Source organism: Nycticebus coucang, chromosome 2 (genome assembly GCF_027406575.1).
Source record: "Nycticebus coucang isolate mNycCou1 chromosome 2, mNycCou1.pri, whole genome shotgun sequence".
Lineage (NCBI taxonomy): Eukaryota > Metazoa > Chordata > Mammalia > Primates > Lorisidae > Nycticebus > Nycticebus coucang.
In genome coordinates, this window is record NC_069781.1 from 15,668,178 (window position 1) to 15,691,547 (window position 23,370).

At 47.3% G+C, this 23,370-nt stretch overlaps 1 protein-coding gene across 6 annotated transcripts in view; it reads left to right on the top strand.

The window, feature by feature from the left end:
- Positions 1-23,370, top strand: part of TTLL11 (tubulin tyrosine ligase like 11) — a 273,808-nt gene that overhangs the window by 190,790 nt on the left and 59,648 nt on the right. For 5 of the 6 annotated variants that reach the window (XM_053566767.1, XM_053566793.1, XM_053566785.1 and 2 more), the window contains one exon: positions 537-635. The exons of the other annotated variant lie outside the window; for it this stretch is intronic. In XM_053566767.1, coding sequence (XP_053422742.1) covers positions 537-635 — 99 coding nt within the window. The remainder of the gene's footprint in view (positions 1-536; positions 636-23,370) is intronic. 6 annotated transcript variants of the gene reach the window in all.

Here is a 23,370-nt window from a genome sequence, read left to right on the forward strand (position 1 = left end):
AAAGGGCTTTAATCCATTGCTCCCGTCCTTGGTCCGACCTCTCCCCACCCTGCCCTTGACTTTTCTTCTAGACTGGGAATTTTCCCATCTTAAGGTTGTTAGAAGTCTGACCTTCACTTTTGTTTGAAAGGTTTCAGCATCTCTGTCTCAGCACTTAGCACATCTCTGTATGACCCTCTTCTTTAAGCGTCTCCCACGCCAGACTATAAGCTCCTTCCAGGCAGAGACACTGCCTTATTTATTTTACATTCTCTGCACACGGCGTTTGTCACAGAAGAGTTGTCAGATGTCTGTGTGCTTGGTGGCAGTGCAGAGACAATTAGTACTCATGGCTTTGTTCAAACATTTGACAACACGTCCACTCCCCAGGTGTGCATATCTTCCTCCCCAGGGGTGCGGTGTGGCTCTCAGTGTCCAGCTATGCAGGCCAGGCCGCAGGAGGCCTCTCGTGCCCCAGCTGCACTGCAGAAGTTACTTGTATTTGTCTCATCTGAAACAGCTTGCAAAAACTAGTTCCTTATGCTTTCTAATTTCAGCTTTCCAGATATCAATACGGACAGAAAACAAAGATTCTCTCCAGTTTCTGACAGAATGTCTTCGTCGAACCTTAAGCTTTCGAAGCTTTCCATAGTCAGGTACTGGCCAGCTGGATAGATGTAGCTGGGATAATCTTCATCTCCTTTATCTGCGGCCGCACCTGTGGGTCTGTGTGGTCCAGCAGGCATGGGCAGAGGAGTGGGTAACCGAATAGGGGTGTCATTAACAGTGTCCCCAATTCTCCCTTACTGAGTAGGAAGGAACATAACAGAGTGGGGAAGGATGTGTTTTGATGACAGAAAGATTTGTTATGAGTTCCTATCCAGCCATTACCATGCTGTGTGACTTTGGACAAATCATTCATCCTCTCTGAGCCTCAGGTTCCTCATCTGTAAAATGGAGACAATAAAACCCAACTCATAGGATGGTTGTGAGTATTAGAAGCAATTTTTATACACGTGTGGTTGTGATGATGTTAAATCTCACATGCCATATGTGCATGTATCCCCCCACAAAAACACGTGGAGAAGGGTACATATATCTCACATACACACACACACACACACACACACGTGGAGAAGGGTACATGTATCCCCCTGCGTGCGCACACACACACACGTGGAGAAGGGTACATGTACCCCCCTGCACACACATACACACACACACACACGTGGAGAAGGGTACATGTATCCCACAAACAAACACGTGGACAAGGATACATGTACCCCCCTGCACACACACACACACACACACACACGTGGAAAAGGGTACATGTATCCCACACACACACACATGGAAAAGGGTACATGTATCCCACACACACACGTGGAAAAGGGTACATGTATCTCACACACACACACGTGGAGAAGTGTACATGTACTCCCCTGCACACACACACACACACGTGGAGAAGGGTACATGTATCACACACACGTGGAAAAGGGTACATGTTTACACACACATGTGGAGAGGGGTACATGTATACACACACACGTGGGGAAGGGTACATGTTTACACACACACGTGGAGAAGGGTACATGTTTACACACACACGTGGAGAAAGGTACATGTTTACACACACGTGGCGAAGGGTACATGTATACACACACACGTGGAGAAGGGTACATGTATCCACACACACACACACACATGGAGGAGGGTACATGTATACACACACACACGTGGAGAAGGGTACATGTTTACACACACACACGTGGAGAAGGGTACATGTATCCACACACACACACACACATGGAGGAGGGTACATGTATACACACACACACATGGAGGAGGGTACATGTATACACACACACACGTGGAGAAGGGTACATGTTTACACACACACACGTGGAGAAGGGTACATGTATCCACACACACACACACACACACACACACACGGAGGAGGGTACATGTATACACACACACACACACACACACACGGAGGAGGGTAGGGAGGCAGACAGACAGAGAAGAAATTCTGGAAGGAAAACACCAAAAGGTAACAGTAGTCATGGGTGGGTGGTGGAACAAACTGATTTTCTTTTACTTTTTCTGCTTTTTTGTATCTTTAAACTTTTCCCCCATATACATATATTGATGTTATAATTAGGAAAATACTCAGTAAACTGTAAGCCATAAAATGGGGGAAAAGAAATCATATGCATTAAATAGCAGGCATAAGTTGGCACTCAGTAAATGGTGCTATTTTTACTAATTAGTCATTACGACTAATAATAATGGTCGGGACTAATGGCTTCCTCTGGGACCAGAGGTGGTGAATTGTCTGTGGCTGGTGGCTGATGACTCACAGCTCCTCTCCCCACGAGAGGGAATCCTGGGTTCACGTCCGATCGTGGCACCTCTCACGTGCCTCCCTGATCCTTCTGTAACCCCCAAGCTCCAGGCTCAACATGGCTCCCACCGCTGCCTCCTTCCACCCAGAACAGCCCCCACAGCCACGGGGAACCCAAGTTCGGGACAGACAGAGGTATTCTTCTTGGAGGGGCTCCTCTTCCACAGAGAGTGGCAGGGGACATGGCAAGACATGTTGACATGTACATAGTGACAGGGACATAGCCTCTGTTGACAGCAGGCTATTTGTCCAGGGTTGAAAGTGACATCTATTTCTTATGTTGGATGGCAGAGAAAGTACCCCAGGAAGAGTTTCCAACATCTAAAATCAACTTGATGCTGCTGGCGGGAAGCTGTGCAAGTTGAAAATGTACCCTTGTACCTCCCCATTAGCAAAGTGGAGAAAGCGGTCAGGATTTAGCCTAAGTGAGAGTTTCAGACTAAACTCAAATTTAGGATCCAACAGATTCCACCTGAGAGAATAAAAAAAGCTGCATTGAGGAAAGAGAAAGTGAAATTCCTAATTAGCTGTGTGACAGTGAGCAAGTCAGCCAACCTCTCCGAACCTGTTGTCCTCAGGTATAAAATGAGGGATGGACAGTTGGTCCCTGAGGTCACTATAAGTTCTCAATTCCACAACACGATGATGATAAATTTGGTCAGTTCTGAGAAGGAAAGTGGACTTGGACATTTTCTCTGCCCTGTGGGCATGCTGCCAAAATGTGATGGCTAAGACAGGAAAGGGCAGGAGTTCTTTTCTGGGCTGGACACTTACAGGCATGGCCCCCAGAGATGACAACTGACGGAAAGACTTCGGCCGGTGGCTTCTCAACAAGGGACGCAGCTCCTCCATGTGAACTTGCAAACCCCCCTGGGGCCTTAGAGGCTCACGCTGAACCCCCAGGTGTTAAATGCCCGCCCTGTGCCTGCCCGGTGGCAGATGTCACACATGTTGTCATCTCTGCTCCTCCAGCAGCCCTGCAGGACCCACATTGCAATGTTTGGAGATGAAGCCGCAGAGACCCGGCACCTCCTTCTCCATAGGCGTGTTCTGTGCATCTGCAGCGTGCTCAGGGCCCAGCACAGGGAATCTGGGCTGAGCAAAATGCTCCTGCCCTTGTGAGCTGGCAGTTTGGAATAGCTACAGACCTGTCACAAGGAATTACCATACAGAAGGAAAGAGGCTTCAAAAGAGGTTAAAACAGTGAAGGGCCACCCCAGACAGCAGAAGTGTGAGCAAGGTGGGAAAAGCGACATTCCAGGCAGATAGCAGCATGTGCAAAGGCCTGGGGTCTTTGTCTGCCCAGGCACCAGGAGGTCTCAGGAAGCAGGGTATTGTGGCTGGAGTGTGAACAGGAATGTGGTCTGAGATGGTGCTGCAGAGGGGCCCAGAACCAGAGCATGGAAGGGCTTGACCAGACCAGAGCGGTGTGGACTTTATCCCGTAGGCCACTCAGACCGTATTTACGGAGCACTTACTATGTGCCAGGACTGAGGAGTCAGTATGCACACCACTGTCAAAAAATCCCTGCCTTTTGTGAACTGGCATTCTTTGTGTAGGTTGGAGGGCAGGAGGGCAGGAGATGGGCAATCAGCAAAAATGAATGAAATCCATACTGAGATAAAGGGCAACGTGATGGGTGCTGTGGAGAAGAGCCGTGAGGAGGGCCTGCGGGGTGTGCAGGGTGTGGGCTGCAACTGTAGGCAGAGTGGTCCGGGCGGGCCTGTCTGAGAAGGGGACATCTGAACACGTACTTGGAGGCAATGAGGGAGTGGTCCAGGATGGGTTTCAGGCCAAGCATGACAGGGCAGAGCTGCTCTTTGGCTGTGCCGTGGAGGACCTATGGAAGGGGAAACTGCAAACCGGGAGGCTGGTGAAAGGCTCTTGAAATTCAGGTGATCCAACAATGAGGGACAGGTGATGGCAGGGAAAGGGGTGAACTGCAGTGACAGGAGGGATAGCACTTGACCGGCTCCACTCTTGTGAAGAGAGAGAGAGAATTAATCTCTTCTTTCTGCTTTCTGGCTCAGACACTGGGTGGAGAATGTCTCCCTTGAGTCAGGACAAAGCAGGTCTGGGGTAGAAGATGATGAACTTAAAACCAGTTTGCTCATGTACGCCAGGGGTCATCCCAGCCTATCACAATAGCTAAAAGGTGGGCACAACCCAAAGTCCACCGATGGATAAGTGGACTTAGAAAATGTCGTACGTGGGCTGGTGGAATGTTATTCGGCCAGTAAAAGGACGGCAGTTGTGACCCAGGCTGCTGAGTGAACCTTGAAGACATTGCACTGAGTGAAACAAGCCAGTCACGGGCAGATACTGTGTGATTCCACTCACACAAGGTACCTAGAACAGTCAAGTTCATACAGACAGAAGGTGGAAAGGTGTTTGCCAGGGGTGGGATGGGGGGGGCCAGAGTTTCATTTGGGGACGATGAGAAGAGTTCAAAAGATTGATGGTGGTGATGGTTGTACAACGAGTGTACGTGCTGCTGAACTCTACATTTAAAAATAGTTAAAATGGCAAATTTTATGTTACATATATTATACCTTATTTTTTTAATTTTCTAAATAATTTGCCCAAAGTCACACAACTAGCAAGTCCAGCCCACTTGCTGGCACCTCTTCAACCTCCTGTGTCTCACTGTTCCCTGCCTTCTAGACTGGCCATCGCCTGGGAAAGTTACTCTGCACCTTCAGGCCCATTTGTTCTCTCCTGTAAAGTGGGGGTGACACCTCATAGGGTTTGGGGAGGACACAGAGTAAAGTCATGGGGTGTTAGTTAGTATGACTTTTCGTATGCCTGAACAACGTGATTTAGAACAGCACACTCTGGCACTCCGGGATTGCAAGCTCTGGGGCCTGGGAAAACCACTCCACCTGCCCAAGCCTCCTTTTCTACCCAAGAAAGGCTGGTAACTCCTGCCTGGCAGGGTAGAGGGCAGCACTGAGCAGCCCCGAGCCCAGGGCTCCCAGTGTAGGGTCTGCACACACCACCGCCTTCAGCAGCAGCAGCCACAGGCAGGTGGACACAGGACCCCAGTTATGCGGTGAAAAACTGACACAGTGACATGACCACCTTCTCTGCTTCTCTGTCTACTTCCATGCCACTTTACAGGCAGAAGCAGCACCCTCCCTGCTAGTAGCTGAGGTGTTTAAAGAGCCTGAAATTATACCCTTGTGCTGGCTCCAGTCATGCGCCTGTCTGTGACTTACTCATTTTATTAATACATAGGAGACTCAGCCAGCCAAGTCTAAGTAACATTTACTGAGCCCCCACTCTGGGCCTGGTCCCAGGCTGTCGCTGGAGAGTCAGAAATGAGTCAGATGCAGCCCCTGTCTGCAAAGAGCTGGCTTTGACCTAAGGCAGAGTCAAGGATGTTGTCACAGCAATCTGTGCCAGGAAGTGAGAAACCTGGGTTCTTTCTTGAGCCCTACAACCTAACTGCCAGGAAACCCTGGACAAGTCACTTCCCATCTCCAGAGCTTGTCTACATACAGAATGAGGACCTTGAACTTGGTGCTGTCCATGATGTGAAGGCATTTCCTTTCTAAATGTGTTGATTCCTGTGCTCTGGTGCTCTCTGGGAGCAGTCTGCAGGGCACAGCATAATTGGGGGAAGTTGGACCAGAGTCACCACCTTCTGTTCTATGAATTAATATATAGAGTTGACCTTGGAACCTTCTTGGTCAGCCCAGGCAGAGCCCAGGATGCCGAGGATTGGAGTGGGGACAGAGGTTAAGGCTGCAGGCCAGTGGCCTCTGGGAGGGTGCAGCAGGGATTAGGCACGGGGGCTCCAGTAGCTGGGGCAGTTCCAGGTTGTAATGGGTAATGGAGAAGTGGGTGCCAGGAAGCACAACTTATGCCAGAGCCCCACTGGGCAGCTGAGCTCCCTGGGCGCCCCCAAGCAGACACCAGACAAGAGATTCCATACATTCCTGCCCCTGGAGGAAGGAGAGGACCGACCCTGTGCTCACTCCCCAGGGCCTTCCTGCATGGGGGCTCTTGAGGAATTTGCTTCATTGGGTCAAGTTCCCCTTCACCTGTAGGATTGCAGGGAAAGTGTCCCTGCTCTCTCCTCGTTTTTCCCTGCTTTCTGGCCCTCTCTCTACCTCATGCCAAGGCACAATCGGCTCATGTCACATGGGACACCATGCTCTCCATCTCAGGCCGGAATTGAGAGAAAGCTGGGAAAGCTGTGTTCGGATCCTGGTGCTCATTGGAATGTGCACTGGCCGAGTGTTTCCTAGTCAAATTCTCAATAGCCACCCCGAGTCGATTAATGCGGGGAAGAGAAATTGCGGGATATCATTCAAGCACTGCTACTCTGCATATGCATGAAGCCTAGGGACCCGACTCCCTTGCAGAATTGAGCATGACCTTTAGAGGGACCAATTTCAGAGAAATCACTACCCCAACCTTCACCCGCCCCTGACTGCTTTCCTGCAAGCCACAGCAAATATTTCTGGTAGGCAACAACAAAAACCATCCACATATCATCTATGTTCTTAACAAGTTTGATGGGCTTTTGCCACTTAAGAAATTGGTCACCTTTAGAAATACTCAGCTTCAGTGAACATGTCATGGCTGTGTATAGGAAAAACATATTATTATCTCTAGAGCTTGCCTGAAACAACAGGCTTGATCCTGAAACAGAAGTTTTGTGAAACCCACCGTGACAGGCTCATCATCATGGGCTGGAGATGGGCCAGCACTTAGTTACCAGCCTTACAAGGACCCAAATGTCTCTGCTGGCTGCCCACACATCTCAGACATCTGGGCTCGGAGGAGATACTCCCCATGGCTCCTCCTTCCGGCTCCTGGGTTCTGAAGTTAAACATTTTACAAGCCTGAGAGTGTAGACACGGGCAGTCAGCCAGGTGTACCAAGACAAATTTCCAAGATAACGACTCTAGTTCTGGTCAACCAGCATTTGTTGGGGGCCTACAGTGCACTGGACATCATTTTGTTGCTTCCAGTTATTATTCCAGTTGTACATTATTTTATAGTAACCCCCTGGGGGTACCCAGTTGAGAGATGAGGAAACTGAGACCTTATATTTGTCTCCTGGGGGATGCCCAGCAAGTTACCCTAACTGGGTGGGTTAAAAACCCTGAAATTGGCCGGGGCGGGATGGCTCACTCCTGTAACCCTAGCACTCTGGGAGGCGAAGGCAGGTGGATTGCCTGAGCTCAGGAGTTCAAGACCAGCCCGAGCAAGAGCGAAACCCTATCTCTACTAAAAATTGAAAAACTAGCCAGGTGGTGTGGCAGGTGCCTGTAGTCCCAGGTACTCGGGAGGCTGAGGCAAGAAAATCGCTTGAGCCCAGGAGTTTGAGGTTGCTGTGAGCTATGACGCCACGGTACTTTGTCTGGTGTGACAAAGTGAGACTGTCTCAAAAAAAAAAACCCAGAAATCTGTTGTCTTGCTGTTCTGGTGGGGAGAGGTACAAACCCTGGGGCAGCAGGCCGTGTTCCCTCCTAAACCTCTAGAGGGGCCCTTCCTCGCCTGTTGCAGCACCAGATGGCCGTGGCGTTTCTTGGCTGCAGCAGCATCACTCCAGTCAAGCCCTGGTCTTCACATGGCCTCTCTGTGTTTGTCCACATCCAGTCTCCCTCCGCCTTTCTCTTATGATTAGAGTCCCTGCCACTAGATTTAGTCCCTCTGTAAATCCAGGATGATCTTGAGGTCCTGAACTTGATACATCTGCAAAGACCCTTTTTCTACATAAGGTCACGCTCACAGGTTTTGGGCATTGAGACTTGGACATATTTGCAGGAGGACACTGTTCAGCCCACTGCAACCTTCCAGTTGTTTCCCCAGGGTCACTCAGTGAGACAGGGTCTTGGTGGGGAGTGGAGCCCAGGCTGTCCAGCTAGAGCTGAGGCTGTCTGTGGAGCTCTGCTCCAGTGAGAGTAAACAGACACTGTGAGGGAGGCCGCGGCATCAGTGCTGAGATGCAGACATGAAGCGGTGGGCCCCGTTCTTAAGAAACTTACGGCCGCTGGGAAGGAGCTTTGCATATTGGTTGTGAGTGAGAGCTCTTGAGTAGGGCCGATCCAGATTCATAATCCAGCTTTGCCCCTTCTAAGCTGAATGACTGTGGGCAAAGTGGGTCACCTTTCTGTGTCTTAGAAGGAAATAATCTCATATAGAAGTTGGGAATCATATTAAGAAGAATAACCTCAGAGGGTTGTGGTGAGGATTAAATGAGGGGACGGGTTTAGCGCTGGGGCGATGATCAGCGGGTGCCCAGGCATCCCGGCCCCGCCTCTTTGTGGTTAACCACCTTGCTCACTGCTTTCCACTTGCTGCAATATTCAAATCAATCAGAGCCTCTAAATGGAAAAGAAAGGGACAGTGGAGCTCTTCTGCCCAAGTCCCCAGAAACTAGGGTGTGAGAGAGGGAGAAGCAAAAGCTGACTGCAGGATTTTGGCTCACTGAGAGGATGAAGTTGCCAATAACGACATGGAAATAGCAAGAAGCAGGTTTGGGGGGACAAACTGTGCTCAGCCTGGAATGTTGCACTCACCGAGATGAAAGTGGGACATCTGGGTGGATTTGTCTAGCAGGTGTTGGACTTAGAAGGTGACTTTCAAAACCTACAAAGAGCCTAAGAATCGAATCTGTTTGGCCAAATTCAAGTGCTGTCCCACATTAAGCCTTCTGAGGATAGAGAGCAAACTAGAAGAAAGAAAAGGAAAGCAAGTCCTCCCGGCTTGTGATCACAGCACTCCTTTCTTACTCTTACTTACTTTCTTTTTTTTTTCTTTCTTTCTTTCCTTTCTTTCTGAGTGTCACTACGTTGCCTCGGTAAAGTGCCATGGCATCACAACTCACAGCAACCTCAAATTCTTGAGCTTAAGCAGTTCTCTTGCCTCAGCCTCCCAAGTATCTGGGACTACAGGCACCTGCCACAATGCCAAAGTATTTTAGATTGTAGTTGTCGTTGTTTAGGAGGCCCGGGCTGGGCTCGAACCCCCCAGCCTCAGTGTATGTGGCCAGCACCCTACTCACTGAGCTACGGGCACTGAGCTGCACTCCGTTTTCTTGCCTGCAAAATGGGCACGCTGCTTTGTTCTCCCCAAGCCCTCGCTCAGGTTGCATCAGACAAGGGACAGGAAATTGCTTTGTAGATCGTGCCTTGGGCTGTGGCAAGAAGTGAGCAGTATGGTATGGGTGTCAGCCACATTTCCCCAAATGGTAATGCTGAGCAGGACAAGAGAGGCGCAAGTGGCATGTCCCCTGTCACTGAGGACATCATAGTTGTTCTCTTTCCAGGTTTGAACTGACCTTTTCAATAGGCACTAAATCCATTCGTAATCACCAAAGGAACCACACAACGCAGGCCGTAATTTCTCCATTCCCTGGCAAGGAGTGTATGTTTGCCTGTTGGTTTTTGTTTTTCTGTTGGTTTTTGTCTTTTTTTTAATAAAACCAGGTATTTTTGTACTTCTCTCCTGAGCACTGCAGAGTGTGCTTCCCCCTCATCATCCCTCGGCCATCCCCTCCCACATGCCCCCTTCACCCGTGTGTTTGGCAGGACAGGGTAGTAGACATTGCCATGACAACCAAGGAAGAGGCGAGCTCTGACTTCAGCTTGGCGCTTGTTATTCAGGAAACTAAATAATGGACTCTCTTTCGTTTCTTTCTTGGGGTGTGTGGTACCCACCACATTCCCGTTGCCATGGAAACATTTGGCTTCCACCGGGTAAGTCATCACTCAAGTAGGACATCAATTGACTTGAATGAGTGTTGGGAGAAGTTACTGTGAAGAGTCAGGACACGATGGATCTGGCTGTTGTGTCCCTTAAGGGAGTGGCAGAGAGTGGGGGTGGCAGCCTCTAGACCCCAGTATCTGCAGCCCCATAACTCTGAAGTTTTTAAGCTGTTGTGTATTGAGGACCAGTCACATGTCTGGAATACTAGGAGGTTCTTTACATTTGGTATTTCACTTACTACCCACTAAAACGCTGGGAGTTTGGTGTTGTCACCACTAAGCAAACGAGGAAATTAAAGCCCAGGGAGGTTAAGTACCTTGCCCAAGTTTACTCAGCTGGTAAGTGGCAGTATTGGTGCTAAAACCCAGGCCTGCTTGAGTCATAGTCTCTACATCTCTGCCACTCTGCCACCCTGCCTCAGCCTTGCACTTGAACTTGCACGGTCCCTCTAGAGCCTCTAGAGCCATCAGAGAGACATCATCTAAAATATGTACCTTGATAACTGAACATTTAGTACTTCTGTGAGCAACACCACGGCAAAATATCTGCATATCTGCTTGGGGAATTGTGCAATGACAAGAGAAATTAAATACTTTAATAGATTTTGACAACAACTCCAGGTTAGGGGAATTCAAATAGCATGAAAAAAGAAGTTAGACTTTCTCCCTGGACCCGATTGCTAATACGCTTGCCTAATTTATTAGCCGAATTTTTTAAAATCTAATTTTGTTAGGACCAAAGTTTTTTGAGGCAAAGAATATTATGGGCTGGGGAGGCAGGGAAATCTTGGAAGAGATTGGGCTCGAGCTGTCTCAACATCCCTGACTGCAGAGTGAGCACTCAATAAAGATAATGTGGAATGAGTGATGCCAGCCACCATTTCTTTGGTGTTTCCTGTGTTCCAGCCAAGGTGCCAGCCCCTTGTTTGCATCATCCCATTGCATTCCTCAACAGCTGTTGGAGGTGAATTCTACTGTTCATCTCCATTTTACAGAAGAGAAACAGAGGCTGAGTGGTAACGCAGATTCCCAAAGGCCCTATAGTTAGTAAGGGGGGGGGACCAGGATGCCCATTATTCTCACCATAAATTATATCATTGTATTATTACCCTAAAGATGGCTTTGTAGACCCTTAAGCTGAAAATGACACACAGAGGTCACCCTGCCCATTTTCTTGTCTTCAGGTAAAATTACCTCTAATTCTTCATGGTATCCGTCTTAAAGAATGCTTTTCGTACACGGCCATTTATCAGCATGTCTTTTTTGGCATCACCTACTCGACGTAGAGTACTGTGAGAGGAACAAAAATGGATTCTATTTCTGGCAAACTCACAGTCTATAAGGAGAGAGAAGCCACAAACTAAAATGGCTGTAACACAAATTTAGAAAACGATAAATTCCACAATGAAGTCCTGGGAGCAAACGGCAAGAGAGTATTTCTGAGTGGGAGGGAGCAGGGAAGGCTTATAGGCTGGCATCTAAAGTGAGCTTTGAAGGATGAGCAGGATTTGGACCTGGGTGTCTGTGAAGGGGTGTGCAGGAGCGAGGCATCGCAGACAGAGGGGATGTGGTCCGAGGCATGCATCTGGCAGCCATGGTGTGCATGTGAGAATAAAATGGCTCAGCAAAACTGTAGGGCAGGAATTGGGTCAAGGACGGAGGCTTAGAAGGCCGCCTACCACTCAGAATCCTCAGAGGAAGAAAAGCAGAGGGTACAAAAACCCCAGAAGAGCACATGGGGACAGAAGCCAGGAAATGAGAGTTTCAGGAAGACAGTGGTCAGCTGCATCGGATGCTGGGAAGAAGCAGAAATGGAGCAAGATGAAGGTCAGTGGCTGCAGTCACCAAGAAGTGGAAACAACCTAGACGCCCACCAAGCCAGGAATGGATCAACAAACTGTGGCATATGTGTGCCATGGAATACTAATCAGCCATCAAAAAAGATGGAGACTGTACATCATTGTATTACTCTGGATGGAGTTGAAACACATTCTTCTCAGTAAAGTATCACAAGAATGGAAAAGCAAATATCCAAAGTACTCAATATTAGTATGAAGCCAGTAGACGATCTAATCCATACCCACATAGGAGAAAAACGCATTTCAATTCAAGTTGGGGGGAGGAGAAATGAGGGGCAGGGAGGGGGAGGGGCAATTGGGTGCTCCCACTGAATGGGCACAATGCAGGTGTGTCACACCTTTTGAGTATAGGATATAACTGCGAGAGGGACTCTACCTAACAAATTCAAATATTGCGACTTGGTTGTTGGTACCCTCCCGTTAACCTGAAATTTAAAAAATAAAAATTTAAAGGAAGGAGAAAAAAAAAAGATCAGTGGCAATTAGGAGAGCGGCATGTTTGGAGCACTGGAAGCAGAAACCAGGGTGGGGTCATGCACACAGAACGGCTTTCCCTAGGTCGAGCCTCATGAGCCAGAGATGTGACTGCAGTCTCCCAGTGGTAGGGCAGCAGAGAACCCCCTGGGTCTGGCCTCCCTGGAATCCTGGAAAGAACAGGGTCTTAAGTGTCAGACAGATCCTGGTTACCAGATGATATTGTTCGGGAGGTGTGTGACCTTGACTACTGTATTTAACCTGAGCTTAGCTTTGTTCATTAAACAACAGCAGCTAACACCTACTCAGCGCTTACCACAGGCCAGGTCAAGTTCTGAACAGTCTGTGTATTTAATTCTCACAACAATGCTGGGACACAGGTAGAATTATCAACCCCACTGTACAGATAAAGACACCTAGGCATGAGCAGGTTAAGAGACTTTTCCAAGATTACCAGCTGTTAGGGGCAAGGCCAGGATTCCAACTCAGGCATTCTGGCGTAGAGTCAATTTTAGCAGCCCCATCTTAAAGTCTCTGTGGCTTAACAGGTGTCATTAATACATGGTAGAGTTCCTGGCCCTGAGAAGGAGCTCAATAACAATTATTAACCCCAGCCTTTTCCCCTAATCAAATACAAATGCGAAGTCAAGGTCTCCTTGCCCAAGTAAGGCTAGTGGGGTCAGCCCCACAAGGGCTTACCCACATTAGTGCAAATCCCATACAGAACGTTCCAAAAATCACTTTGGAAAGTAGGATGCAAATGCCCAGAGCCTCTGGCACGTCTTGTAGTGAGGCTGGATTGTGTTCCACTCTGGTAGCACCAGCACGGCTGGGTGGGGAGAACCCTGGAGGCAAATCAGTCAGCGATGAGTGAAATTAACAAAGTGAGCAGATTTTGTGTGAAATCTGAGCAGGGAGGATCTGACCTGGGATATGCCTACTGAATTACCGAGCAAGGTTGCATCTGGTGCTCCGCATACAGCAGAGCATCAGGGCTACCATAGAAAACGAACTGGGTTTGGATGAAACTAGATGCCAAAAAGAAATTACAGTCTAGGGGAAGAATAACTTCTACACATGGTTTTCCCCATGTATTGCCTGTATTCACACAGCCCTATACTTTGGTGCAGAACTGTGTTTAAACACTAAAATGCTTTGTGTTGCAGATAGGCGCTGAGTATGTAATTAAAAGGATCCCTTCATTAGCAGAGCAACATAATGAAAGCTCAAGTTGGCCTTTTCTGCTAATTTTGGAGGTGGTGAAACAGAGGCTAATACAACCACTGATTACGATTGTCACAGAGACAATCTCTTGCTGTTGCCATTAGGAAATCTTTGTTCTCCCAGAGTATATAGACAGGCTCTTCCTGTGAGAGAAAAAGAGGGGGAAGGACATTCTGGCAACCAGAAGTAGAGAGGGCTGTGGTAGTGCAGGGGTTAAAAATGTGGAGACCACCCAGGTCTCCATCCAGCCTTGTTACTTAGGCAACTGACTTAACCTCTCAGAGTTTCAGTGTCCTCAAATGTAAAGTCAAGCTAATAATTGTGTCTGAGTGATTGGGCTGTAGTGAGAATTCCTTGAAATAATGACCATATCCATTGTCAGATACTTTGGGCACCTGCTGTGCACCAGGAACTGTACGGTGGCTGTGATACAATCAAAAACGAAGCGATAGTGGTGCCGGCCTCTCTGAGACTGTCTGAAAAAAGAAACGGGCATTCGACAGACAGTTATACAAATAACACACGTTTGTATCACATTTGAGTGTGATAACTACTATGAAGAAAAATAATGTGTGCCTTGGACTTAGCCTTTTGCAGGACCTGGATTAAGTTCTCTATGTATTTCCTGATGAGGACAATGATGTTGATGGCAAGGATGATGAAAGGCAAAGTCTGCAAGATTACATAGAAAGGAAGGTTGACTCTGTCTCCAAAAGCTGTGGAAAGTGTTTTGGAAAAGGTGATAAAGAATGTAAGATCTGAAGGATGAGTGTTTGTCTTTTCTTTTTCTTTCTTTTCCCTCTCTCTCTCTTTTTCTTTTGGAAACAAAATCTCATTCTATTGTCCAGGCTGGAGTGCTGCACCATCAGCCCAGCTCACAGCAACCTCAAACTCCTGGGTTCAAGTAATCCTCCTGCCTCAGGCCTCCCAAGTAGCTAGGATACAGGCCCCCACCACCACGTATGGCTAATTTTTTTATTTTTAGTAGAGACGAGGTCTCACTCTTGCTCAGGCTGATCTCAACCTCTTGAGCTCAAGTGATCCTCCCACCTCGGCCTCCCAGAGTGCCAGGATTACAGATGTGAGCCACTGTGCCTGGCTAAGATGAGTGTTTTTCGAGTGCATAATTTGGGAGAGAGCATTTTCAAAGCAAGAGAAGAACGTGGGATGTGGAAAGATGAGGCAGACACCAGCCGGGCTGTATAAGCCCAGAGCACCCACTCCTGGGTGGGGGCCTTGTCCAGCACGCCTGGGCAGCTGATGCAGGCAGCACTTATAATTTGAAAAGTCTTTCCCTTATCATTTGAAAAGTTCCAGAGAAAATCTAAGCACCAGCCAAATCATCCACAGAAAGATCGTGGCCAACTACTCAGTTGTTTAAAGAGGGGCTCTGGGGACCTCTGGGCAGAAAGTACCCTCCTCCCTTCCTGCCAAGGTGGCTGGAAGAGTCTGAAGCTTCCCATTCAGAATTTTGGCCACTCTGGCATTTAAGCTCAATAGCAGTGTAGGTTTTTTTGTTTGTTTGTTTGTTTGTTTTGTTTTTCCCCCTTCTTCTTCTTTCTTTTTTTTGTCGTAAAAGCTCTGGACAGGAAGGCAGGAGACCTGCTGAGTCCAGCTCCACCACCCCTCTGGATGCCTCACCTCAAGCAAAGGAGTCCCTGTGTATTTCAGAAGGAAAAGGAAACAAGATAATTGTTAGTGCTTCTTCTAACTCCTGTGTAACTTCTGAATATGCAGAACAGCAAAGCCCTCTCTCATATGGTATCAGTGAGCCTCAGTAGATAGTGAGGGTGTCAGATAAAGCACAGTTGGTTACCCAGCCAGGCCTAAGAAAGTGACATGCACATGGAGGGTGCATTTTGAGGTTGAGACAAGAGGACAGGGACAGACTGGCTCTGAGCAACCTGAAGTGAAGGGTCCCCGAGGAGAAGAGGCTGGAGTATCAGAACAATCCAGGCTCATGATGCAGTGGGGGGCCGGGGCAGAAACCCCACATTCTCCCGAGTGCCCACCTCTCCCACTGAGGACTGGTGACTAGGCAGCGAGCCCCTTGAGATGATGACACTCGTGAGATGAAGATATCGGTGATTCTGATAAAAGTGGCTGACGTCTACCGAGGAGTTGGTTAAGCCAAGTGTCCTTTTTCTCTGTTAATCTTTACATCAGTCCTATAGGCTAAGCAACATCATTATTGCCATTTTATGTGAGAGGAAACTAAAGCTTTGAGGTTGTGCAGTTTGCCTGAGGTCATGCAGCTCGCAAGTGGCAGAGCTGGGATTCCAGCTGTGCCTGGATCTACCCCCAGATCTGAAGGCCCAGGCCCTCTGGACCACCAGGTCCACACCCCATGGGGAGGAGCTGACTGGCTGCACCCCTCCCTGGCTGCCCTTGTGCACAAAAACATTTCATTGACTCTGACGGAGCTGCAAGACACAGTAAGCAAATAGGGACGCTGGCAAAGACACTCAGTGCTCAGGGGCATAGGACAGAGAGCCCTGTTGGGAAAGAAGCATTTGGGGAGGTCTTTATAAAATGAGCTGTCAGTTCCTTCATGCGTAAAATGAGAGGGCTGAGCCCAATGACCCCAAAAGGCCTTTCTAGCTCTGAAATGGCACCAGTTCTGGTCTGTAGGAGCTGGGGCAATGGAGTAAGTCCTTACCTTTGTCCTTTTGTTAATTTGTTGCCTGGCCCTGGGGCCACTGGGGGAAGGGTGCATGTTCCTGCAGCAATACCAGGCCTGGTGGCTCTGGGAATTCATCGTCAAGCAGGGACAGAGACCTGGTCTTTGTTAATTTGTAATTACATGGGAGGCCTGTGACTGTACAGTAACAGATTGATTGGTTCTGCAAACAAAATGGAGCGGCCAGGTGAGCACTGTCCCTTCCTGGGAAGTCACACTAAGGACAGTCATAAGCCCCTTGAGCAGAGTTGTCTTGATGCTTTGAAGAAAGGATGCATTTTTAATCCTAAACAAGGCAACTGTCTTGCGCTAGGCTGAGGCTCTCATCCATTCTCCGGCTTAAGCTTCATGTGGCCCGGGAAAGTCAGAGACTTCATTGCAAGGGAGGAGAAAGTGAGTTCAGAGCAGCTATATAGCTATGCAGGGCCGGGCATGATGCAGCAGAGAGTCCCTGCGCTTGGACCACAAATGGATCTGGGCTCAGATTTAATAGCAAGTGACCTCCGGAGCTCATTTTTCTTGTCAGTAAAATGGAGCCACTTATACGACCTAATTTATAGGATTATCACTGGGCCCAGCGCAGATGTTACAAACAACCAGCCTAAGCCTGGAGGTATCAGTGCCTGATAGTGCCCTGTGTGCGAGAGCTGCACAATGCAGGGGCTTCAGGCAAGGACCCTGGAGCCCCTGGCCCGGGCTTCTGTCCTAGACCCACACGTATTGGTTTATATCCTTGTGCCTTGATTTCCTCATCTATAAAATGGGAATAACAATAACACCCACTCCACAGGATATTATCAAGATTAAATTGTTAAAAAACAGTAGCTGCTGTCACATGGTGCATGCTATCAATATCAGCACCCCAGGGGTTTTGTTGCTGTGGATGTGGCATCAGTCTGCAGGAGAAAGGGAGGAGAGAGTAGCCAGGCAAACGTTCTCACCGAGGAAGGGGCATTGTTGCAACAGGGGAAGAGGTGGGACTAGGCCCAGTTTACAAATGTCATGGCAACCCTGGGAAGTTGCCCTGTAAGGACAAATTAAGGGAGGGGCCTTGGATCCAAAAATTTTCCACCTCCTTCCCTGAATCAAAATGAATATTCTGCCCACTATTTAGCAAGCCTTAAAATGTAGGCATAAAAGTAGAAATGCAATAAAAACCCAGCATCTTCTGCACTCATGGAGACTGACCCATTCCCTCTGCAAGGTACTTTCTTAATAAATCTTGGTTCCCAGCTTGCTTGTATTTGTTTGGCTTGCTCTGTTGTTCCATTGACTCAGTACCAGTGACCATTCTTCAGTCCTGGGAACCAAGAACCAGGGAACACAGACCCAATATTTGGTCCCGGACCTGACAATATTTGGTCTCCTCTCAGGGCGAGAGACCAGCAGGCAGAGGCCTCACAGGAAGTCCTTTTCCTCATTGATTTGGAAGCCCACGCCTCACCTAGTCCACTTCCCTCTCTTCAAATTGCACGGCATGGCCCATCAGGCACGGGGGCCTCTATGATGGCAGAGATTTGTCAAGTGACAGAGCTGGGAGCTACATGGTAGTTATGTTTATTTTTAGCAGCTTCATCCTCCAACTCTTTAAATTAGCAGCAGGCCTAATTTAAGGGACTTCTTTGGTGCACAGTTAGCATTTTCTTCAAGAATGCTGATGTGGTCCATGTATGTGCATTTGAAATCCCCTAGTGACTTGAGGGGACTTGTCTTGGCCCAACGGTGGAGAGAGGACCTGCTCACGTCCCTTTGTCCGGCAGCCCCACACTATGGGGCTCTCCTGTCAGGCCACAGGACTGCCCAGGAACAGGAGGCAGGGTGTTCTTTCCCTTTCTGTCCCCCACATTCCAGCAGCAGTTGCCAAATCTGTGCATATAAAGCGTCTCTTGCCTCAGCTCCCTGCCTCTGGGCCCACTACAACTGCCCTAGTTTAGGGCTCATTTTCTTTCACCTCGACCGGTGATTTTTAGACTTTAGCCTACATCAGAATCGCCCGCAGGGCTGGCTGAAACAGATTGCCCGGCCCACTCGCAGAGTTTCTGAGTCAGTAGGTCTGGGGCAGGATCCAAGAATGTGCATTTCTAACAAGTTCTCAGGGGACACCAATGCTACCGGGACCACACTTTCAGAAGTATTGACCTAGATTGTTCTAATAGCTTCCTAATATCATCCACTCTTTCCCTCTCGATTCAGATACACACTGCTGATGGATTTATGCATCTCCACTGTGGTTCTAATATTGCCCCTCCTCTCCTCAAAATCCGCCATTTTCTTCTCTGCCCTTATACTACCAAATCCAAGCGCCCTTCTCTGACATTCAAGGTCACACCTGACCTAGACCTGTGCTGGCTGTCTGGTCACCACACACCAGGTCACTGTTGATGTGCGGGTCCTACCTTCCACTGCTTGGTTACCTGCTTCTGGCTAGCAAGGGCTATACCACCGTCAAGGATCTGAGGCCCTTAGGGCATGTAATTGCTCGGACAATATTTCATGAATGAATTAATGATCCAAGAAATGCTTAACTAGAGATGGAAATTAATGGAAACAAGTTCTCCAAAACTAGAATTCGACCTAGCAGGGTCAAATTCTAGGTCTATTTCCCTACTTTGTTAATTTCTGGAAATACACCCAGCTTATACATGAGGAGAATGTCTCTGGTTTGATTTAAACCGATTAACACAAGAGCTATCTAGTGAGCACCAAGCTTAAGCATGTTGTAAGACAAACCCAAGTATAGGTTCTAATTCTGCTACTGATTGGGGGGTGAACTTGGGCATGTATTCAGCCTCTCTAGGCCTCAGTTTCCTAACCTGTAAAATAGGAACAGTTCCTGCCTGTCACATAGAATTGTTATGAAAAACAAACAAGATAATATAGGTAAATTGCTTGGCACCATGCTTGACATCTAGATGGTCCCTTATAAATGGTGATTTTTTTTTTTTTTAACAATAAGCCTGCCAGACAAAATAAAGATAGGTGACTTTCCCCCAAGTTTTAATAAAAGTGAATTCCATTTTATTTGAAAAATGCTAATAGATAAAATATGCCAGGATTCTTTCCCTTGTTCTAATAAATGAAGGATACACTAAATTCAATTCTTAAAAAAGTTATCCCAAAGGACTAGTAAGTTGATTTATATTTTCTTTACCAGTCACTTTTATTTCAGAAGTCTGACATTTCCATTAAAATGCCATTAAGTAAAAACAGGATTTTACAGTATTTGTGATGGCTTGGATCTCAATGTGATAATTGGAATTATCTCCAGCAAAGATACCATTTCTCATTATTTTATTTCCTCTTATATCTCAGCTATATCTTTAGTGACTTCTTCCAGCTGAGTAAAACCACTTCCCCCTGAATTTGTCGTTAAGTCCATGAAAATGATATCTGTGGCTTCGAAAGCCCTTTTCATCTTGAGGTTATTAATTGGGACTCAGGAAGGACGGGAAATGGTAGTTATCCTGTCAATGAACCTGCCCTTGAAAGAAACAGGAAAGACTGTTGCACAGGAATAAAAACAGACTCATTCTCTGCCTGGCTCTGGGGGCAGGAGGTGGGCACCAGAGAAGGACACCCTCTGGCTGACATCGGGGAAACCTGTCCCGTCTGAGGGGTCCTGGAGGTGGGGGGATCCCCAGCTCCGGCCACTACCCTAGACAATGTGTTGATTAAATGAGCCACTGACACTAATGTCCTCATCTGTCTGGGTTTAAATGTCTTCTGTAAAATGATATCACTAAAAGCCAGAAAGGCTGTGTTAACCAATGTGATGAAAATATTTCCAATTGTCTATAAAACCAGCACATGGTACCCCATGATTGCATTAATGTACACAGCTATTATTTAATAAAATAAAATAACATCACTTTGATAATGTTCTGGAACTATACAGTGTCCGCAGTCCCACAGTAATGCCAAAGTACCAAACATCACCGAATTGTATGCTTTAATATGGTGAATTTTACCTTCATTAGTATATTAGACTGCAATAAAATAATGAATGACATCACTGGAGAGACTGATCTCCAAAGCCATTTCTAGCTATAACAGTTTCTGCTTCTGAGAGGAAGCACATTGCTCAGGGGACTGATCACTAGACTATTTAGTCAAATGACAGGCCCTCTGACACTAAATATCTAACTGAAGAGGAAGAGTTAATTGCATTATGGTTTAGGCTTAATACAGAATGTTACATGTCATGAGAAATTACACTCATGAAAATGTATTTAATGCCATGGGAAGATGCTTGTGATGTAGAGTATAAAAAGATGGATTTTATATACATGCACTGTGTAAAGTGATCTAAAGGACCCGAGAAACCAAGAAGAGTGGGGGTGGGATAAAAACTTACCTTGTGGGTGCAATGAACCCTACTCTGGTAAGGGGCATCCCAAAAGCACTGACTTAGGCATTTTACAAAATATTCATGTAAGGCCCAGGCGCTGTGGCTCATGCCTGTAATCCTAGCACTCTGGGAAGCCGAGGAAGATGGATTGTCCTGAGCTCACTAGTTCAAGACCAGCTAGAGCGAGACTCCGTCTCTAAAAATAACCAGGCATTGTGGTAGGCGCCTATATTTTCAGCTATTCCAGAGGCTGAAGCAAGAGAATCACTTGAGCCCAAGAGTTTGAGGTTGCTGTGAGCTATGACACCATGGCACTCTACGAAGGGCAACAAAGTGAGACTCTTGTCTCAAAAAAAAAAAAAAAAAACTTATAATAAAAACACCTGTAGTTGCTTTAAAAAAATAAAGAAAGAAGGCCAGGTGCAGTGGCTCACGCCTGTAATCCCAGCACTCTGGGAGGCTGAGGCAGGTGGATAGCTTGTGCTCATGAGTTTGAGACTAGCCTTTAGTAGAGAGATCCCATCTCTATTAAAAATAGAAAAATTAGCTGGGCATAGTGGCATCCACCTGTAGTCCCAGCTACTTGGGAGGCTGAGGCAAGAGGATTATTTGAACCTAAGAGGCTGAGGTTGCTGTGAGCTATGATGATGCCATGGCACTCTGCCCAGGGCGACAGAGTAAGATGAAGGAAGGAAGGAGGGAAGAAGGAAGAAAGGGAAGGGAAGGGAAAGGAGGCATGTGATCCTAACTTTATAAATATAGATAAGAAATCAAAATGTTAATAGTGTTTATCTCCAAGTTGTGTGATTACCAATGATTTTAATTCCTTTATACATGTCTCAAAATGCCTATAAGAACATGAATTACTATTATAATGTAAACATCTCTTTAAAATAAGAAATAAATAATAGTACTTACGATGTTGTAGCCCCCATTGTGAACCATGATGTGCTCTGGAAAAATGGGCTCGTGTAATAGAAAGAGCACGGGATTAGAAGAACTAATACAGAATTCAGTTCAGCCCAACCTGGGCAGGGGGCGGGGGGCAACACCTTTCTAGGCCTAGGTTCTTCCTCTGGGGTGCGGGGGTGATAACAGCCTAGTTTACAGAGTGGTGTGAAGAGCAAATGAGATCATAAACGTGGGACAATTCTGTTGATTGAAGAGTTCTTGGAGCTATTTTCATTGTTATTGAGTGTATTCAAACTGTACATTCTCAAATCTTCCCCCTGAACAAAAACTTACTGAGTGCTTATAAAGGCGGTGATTGCCACTTACCCAGTAATTTAAGAGCTAATTTCTGGTAAGAGTGTCATTTCTTCCCTCATGTTTCTTCCTATAACCTTAATGGGAAAACATTTCATCTGAAAAGTAACCACCTGACTTTTATTTACTGTCTTAAGTTCAAGGTGATGATGACAAAATCACTTTAGCTGAAGGAAAATTGCAGCCCTGTGGGAACGTTTGCCTCTCCCAAGGAACAAGGACCCTCCTTTTTGTAGGAGGGAGCATTTCTTTCCCCCAGAACCCGCCATATGGTTGAACTTGAAAAGAGATTTTCCCTCATGCTTCTCGGGTTCTGCCCTCTGCCCGTCCTTGCTTTGAGACCAGCATCAGGACCCACTTAGAAGGAGCTGTGACTTTTTATTCTCACAAGGGCGTTCTCTTTCTGAGAGGCCAGGACCAGGGGGGCAAGTTGTTTCCTTCTTGATCTTTCACGTTTCAAAGGCTTACAGGGCACGAAGCATCATAACCTTCATATCTTGAGGCTGATGTTGCTATTCAAAGCAAACTCTTTCAATTCTGCAGATTCAGTGAAACATTCCCAAGCACCTAATATGTGCCAGGTCCTACAAAGAGTAGGATAAGAGTTGAATAAGATGTGGTCGGTGCCTCCAGTGAACTCGCAAGACAGTGAGAGAGACGGGCACATGCCCCAGCGCAGTGTGGGCATGACAAGGGGACGAGGAAGCAAGTCCCAGGAACGGAAGTGGAGCTGGAAAGAGAGTTGTCAGGCTCGGCACCCGTAGCACAGTGGGTTTACCCACCAGCCACACACACCAATTAAACAACAATGACAACTGCAACAAAAAATAGCTGGGCATTGTGGCAGGCGCCTATAGTCCCAGCTACCTGGGAGGCAGAGGCAAGAGAATCGCTTAAGCCCAACAGTTTGAAGTTGCTGTGAGCTGTGACACACGGCACTCTACTGAGGGCCACATAGTGAGACTCTGTCTCAAAAAAAAAAGAAAAGAAAAGAAAAGAAAGAAAGAGAGTTGTCAGAGTAGTCGAGGAGACATTGCTGCTGGCTTTGGAAGTGCAGCAAATGTGTGCCAGGCAGCTAGAGCCCAGGGATAGCATGTAGGAGACACCAAGATGACCCTCCTGGGCACTGATGGTGTGTTTGCTTGGGAGTGTGGGCTCTGGGCTCAAGGCCATTTATTCAAGAGAAAAGAATGGGCTGGGTACCAATGAGCACCGTGTCTCGGTACCAGGAGACACCTTTGTAATCTTCCTGCATCAGTTAGTCAGTTGGACGGTATTACCTGCTAAGGGCTCTGCCTTAGGAATGGACATAAGTGTGTGTGTGTGTTGGGGGAGGGGGAGGAGTTACATCTGATCTCAGCCCTGGACAGGACAGGAGCCAGGAGAGGGAGCTGAGCTAAGTGCAG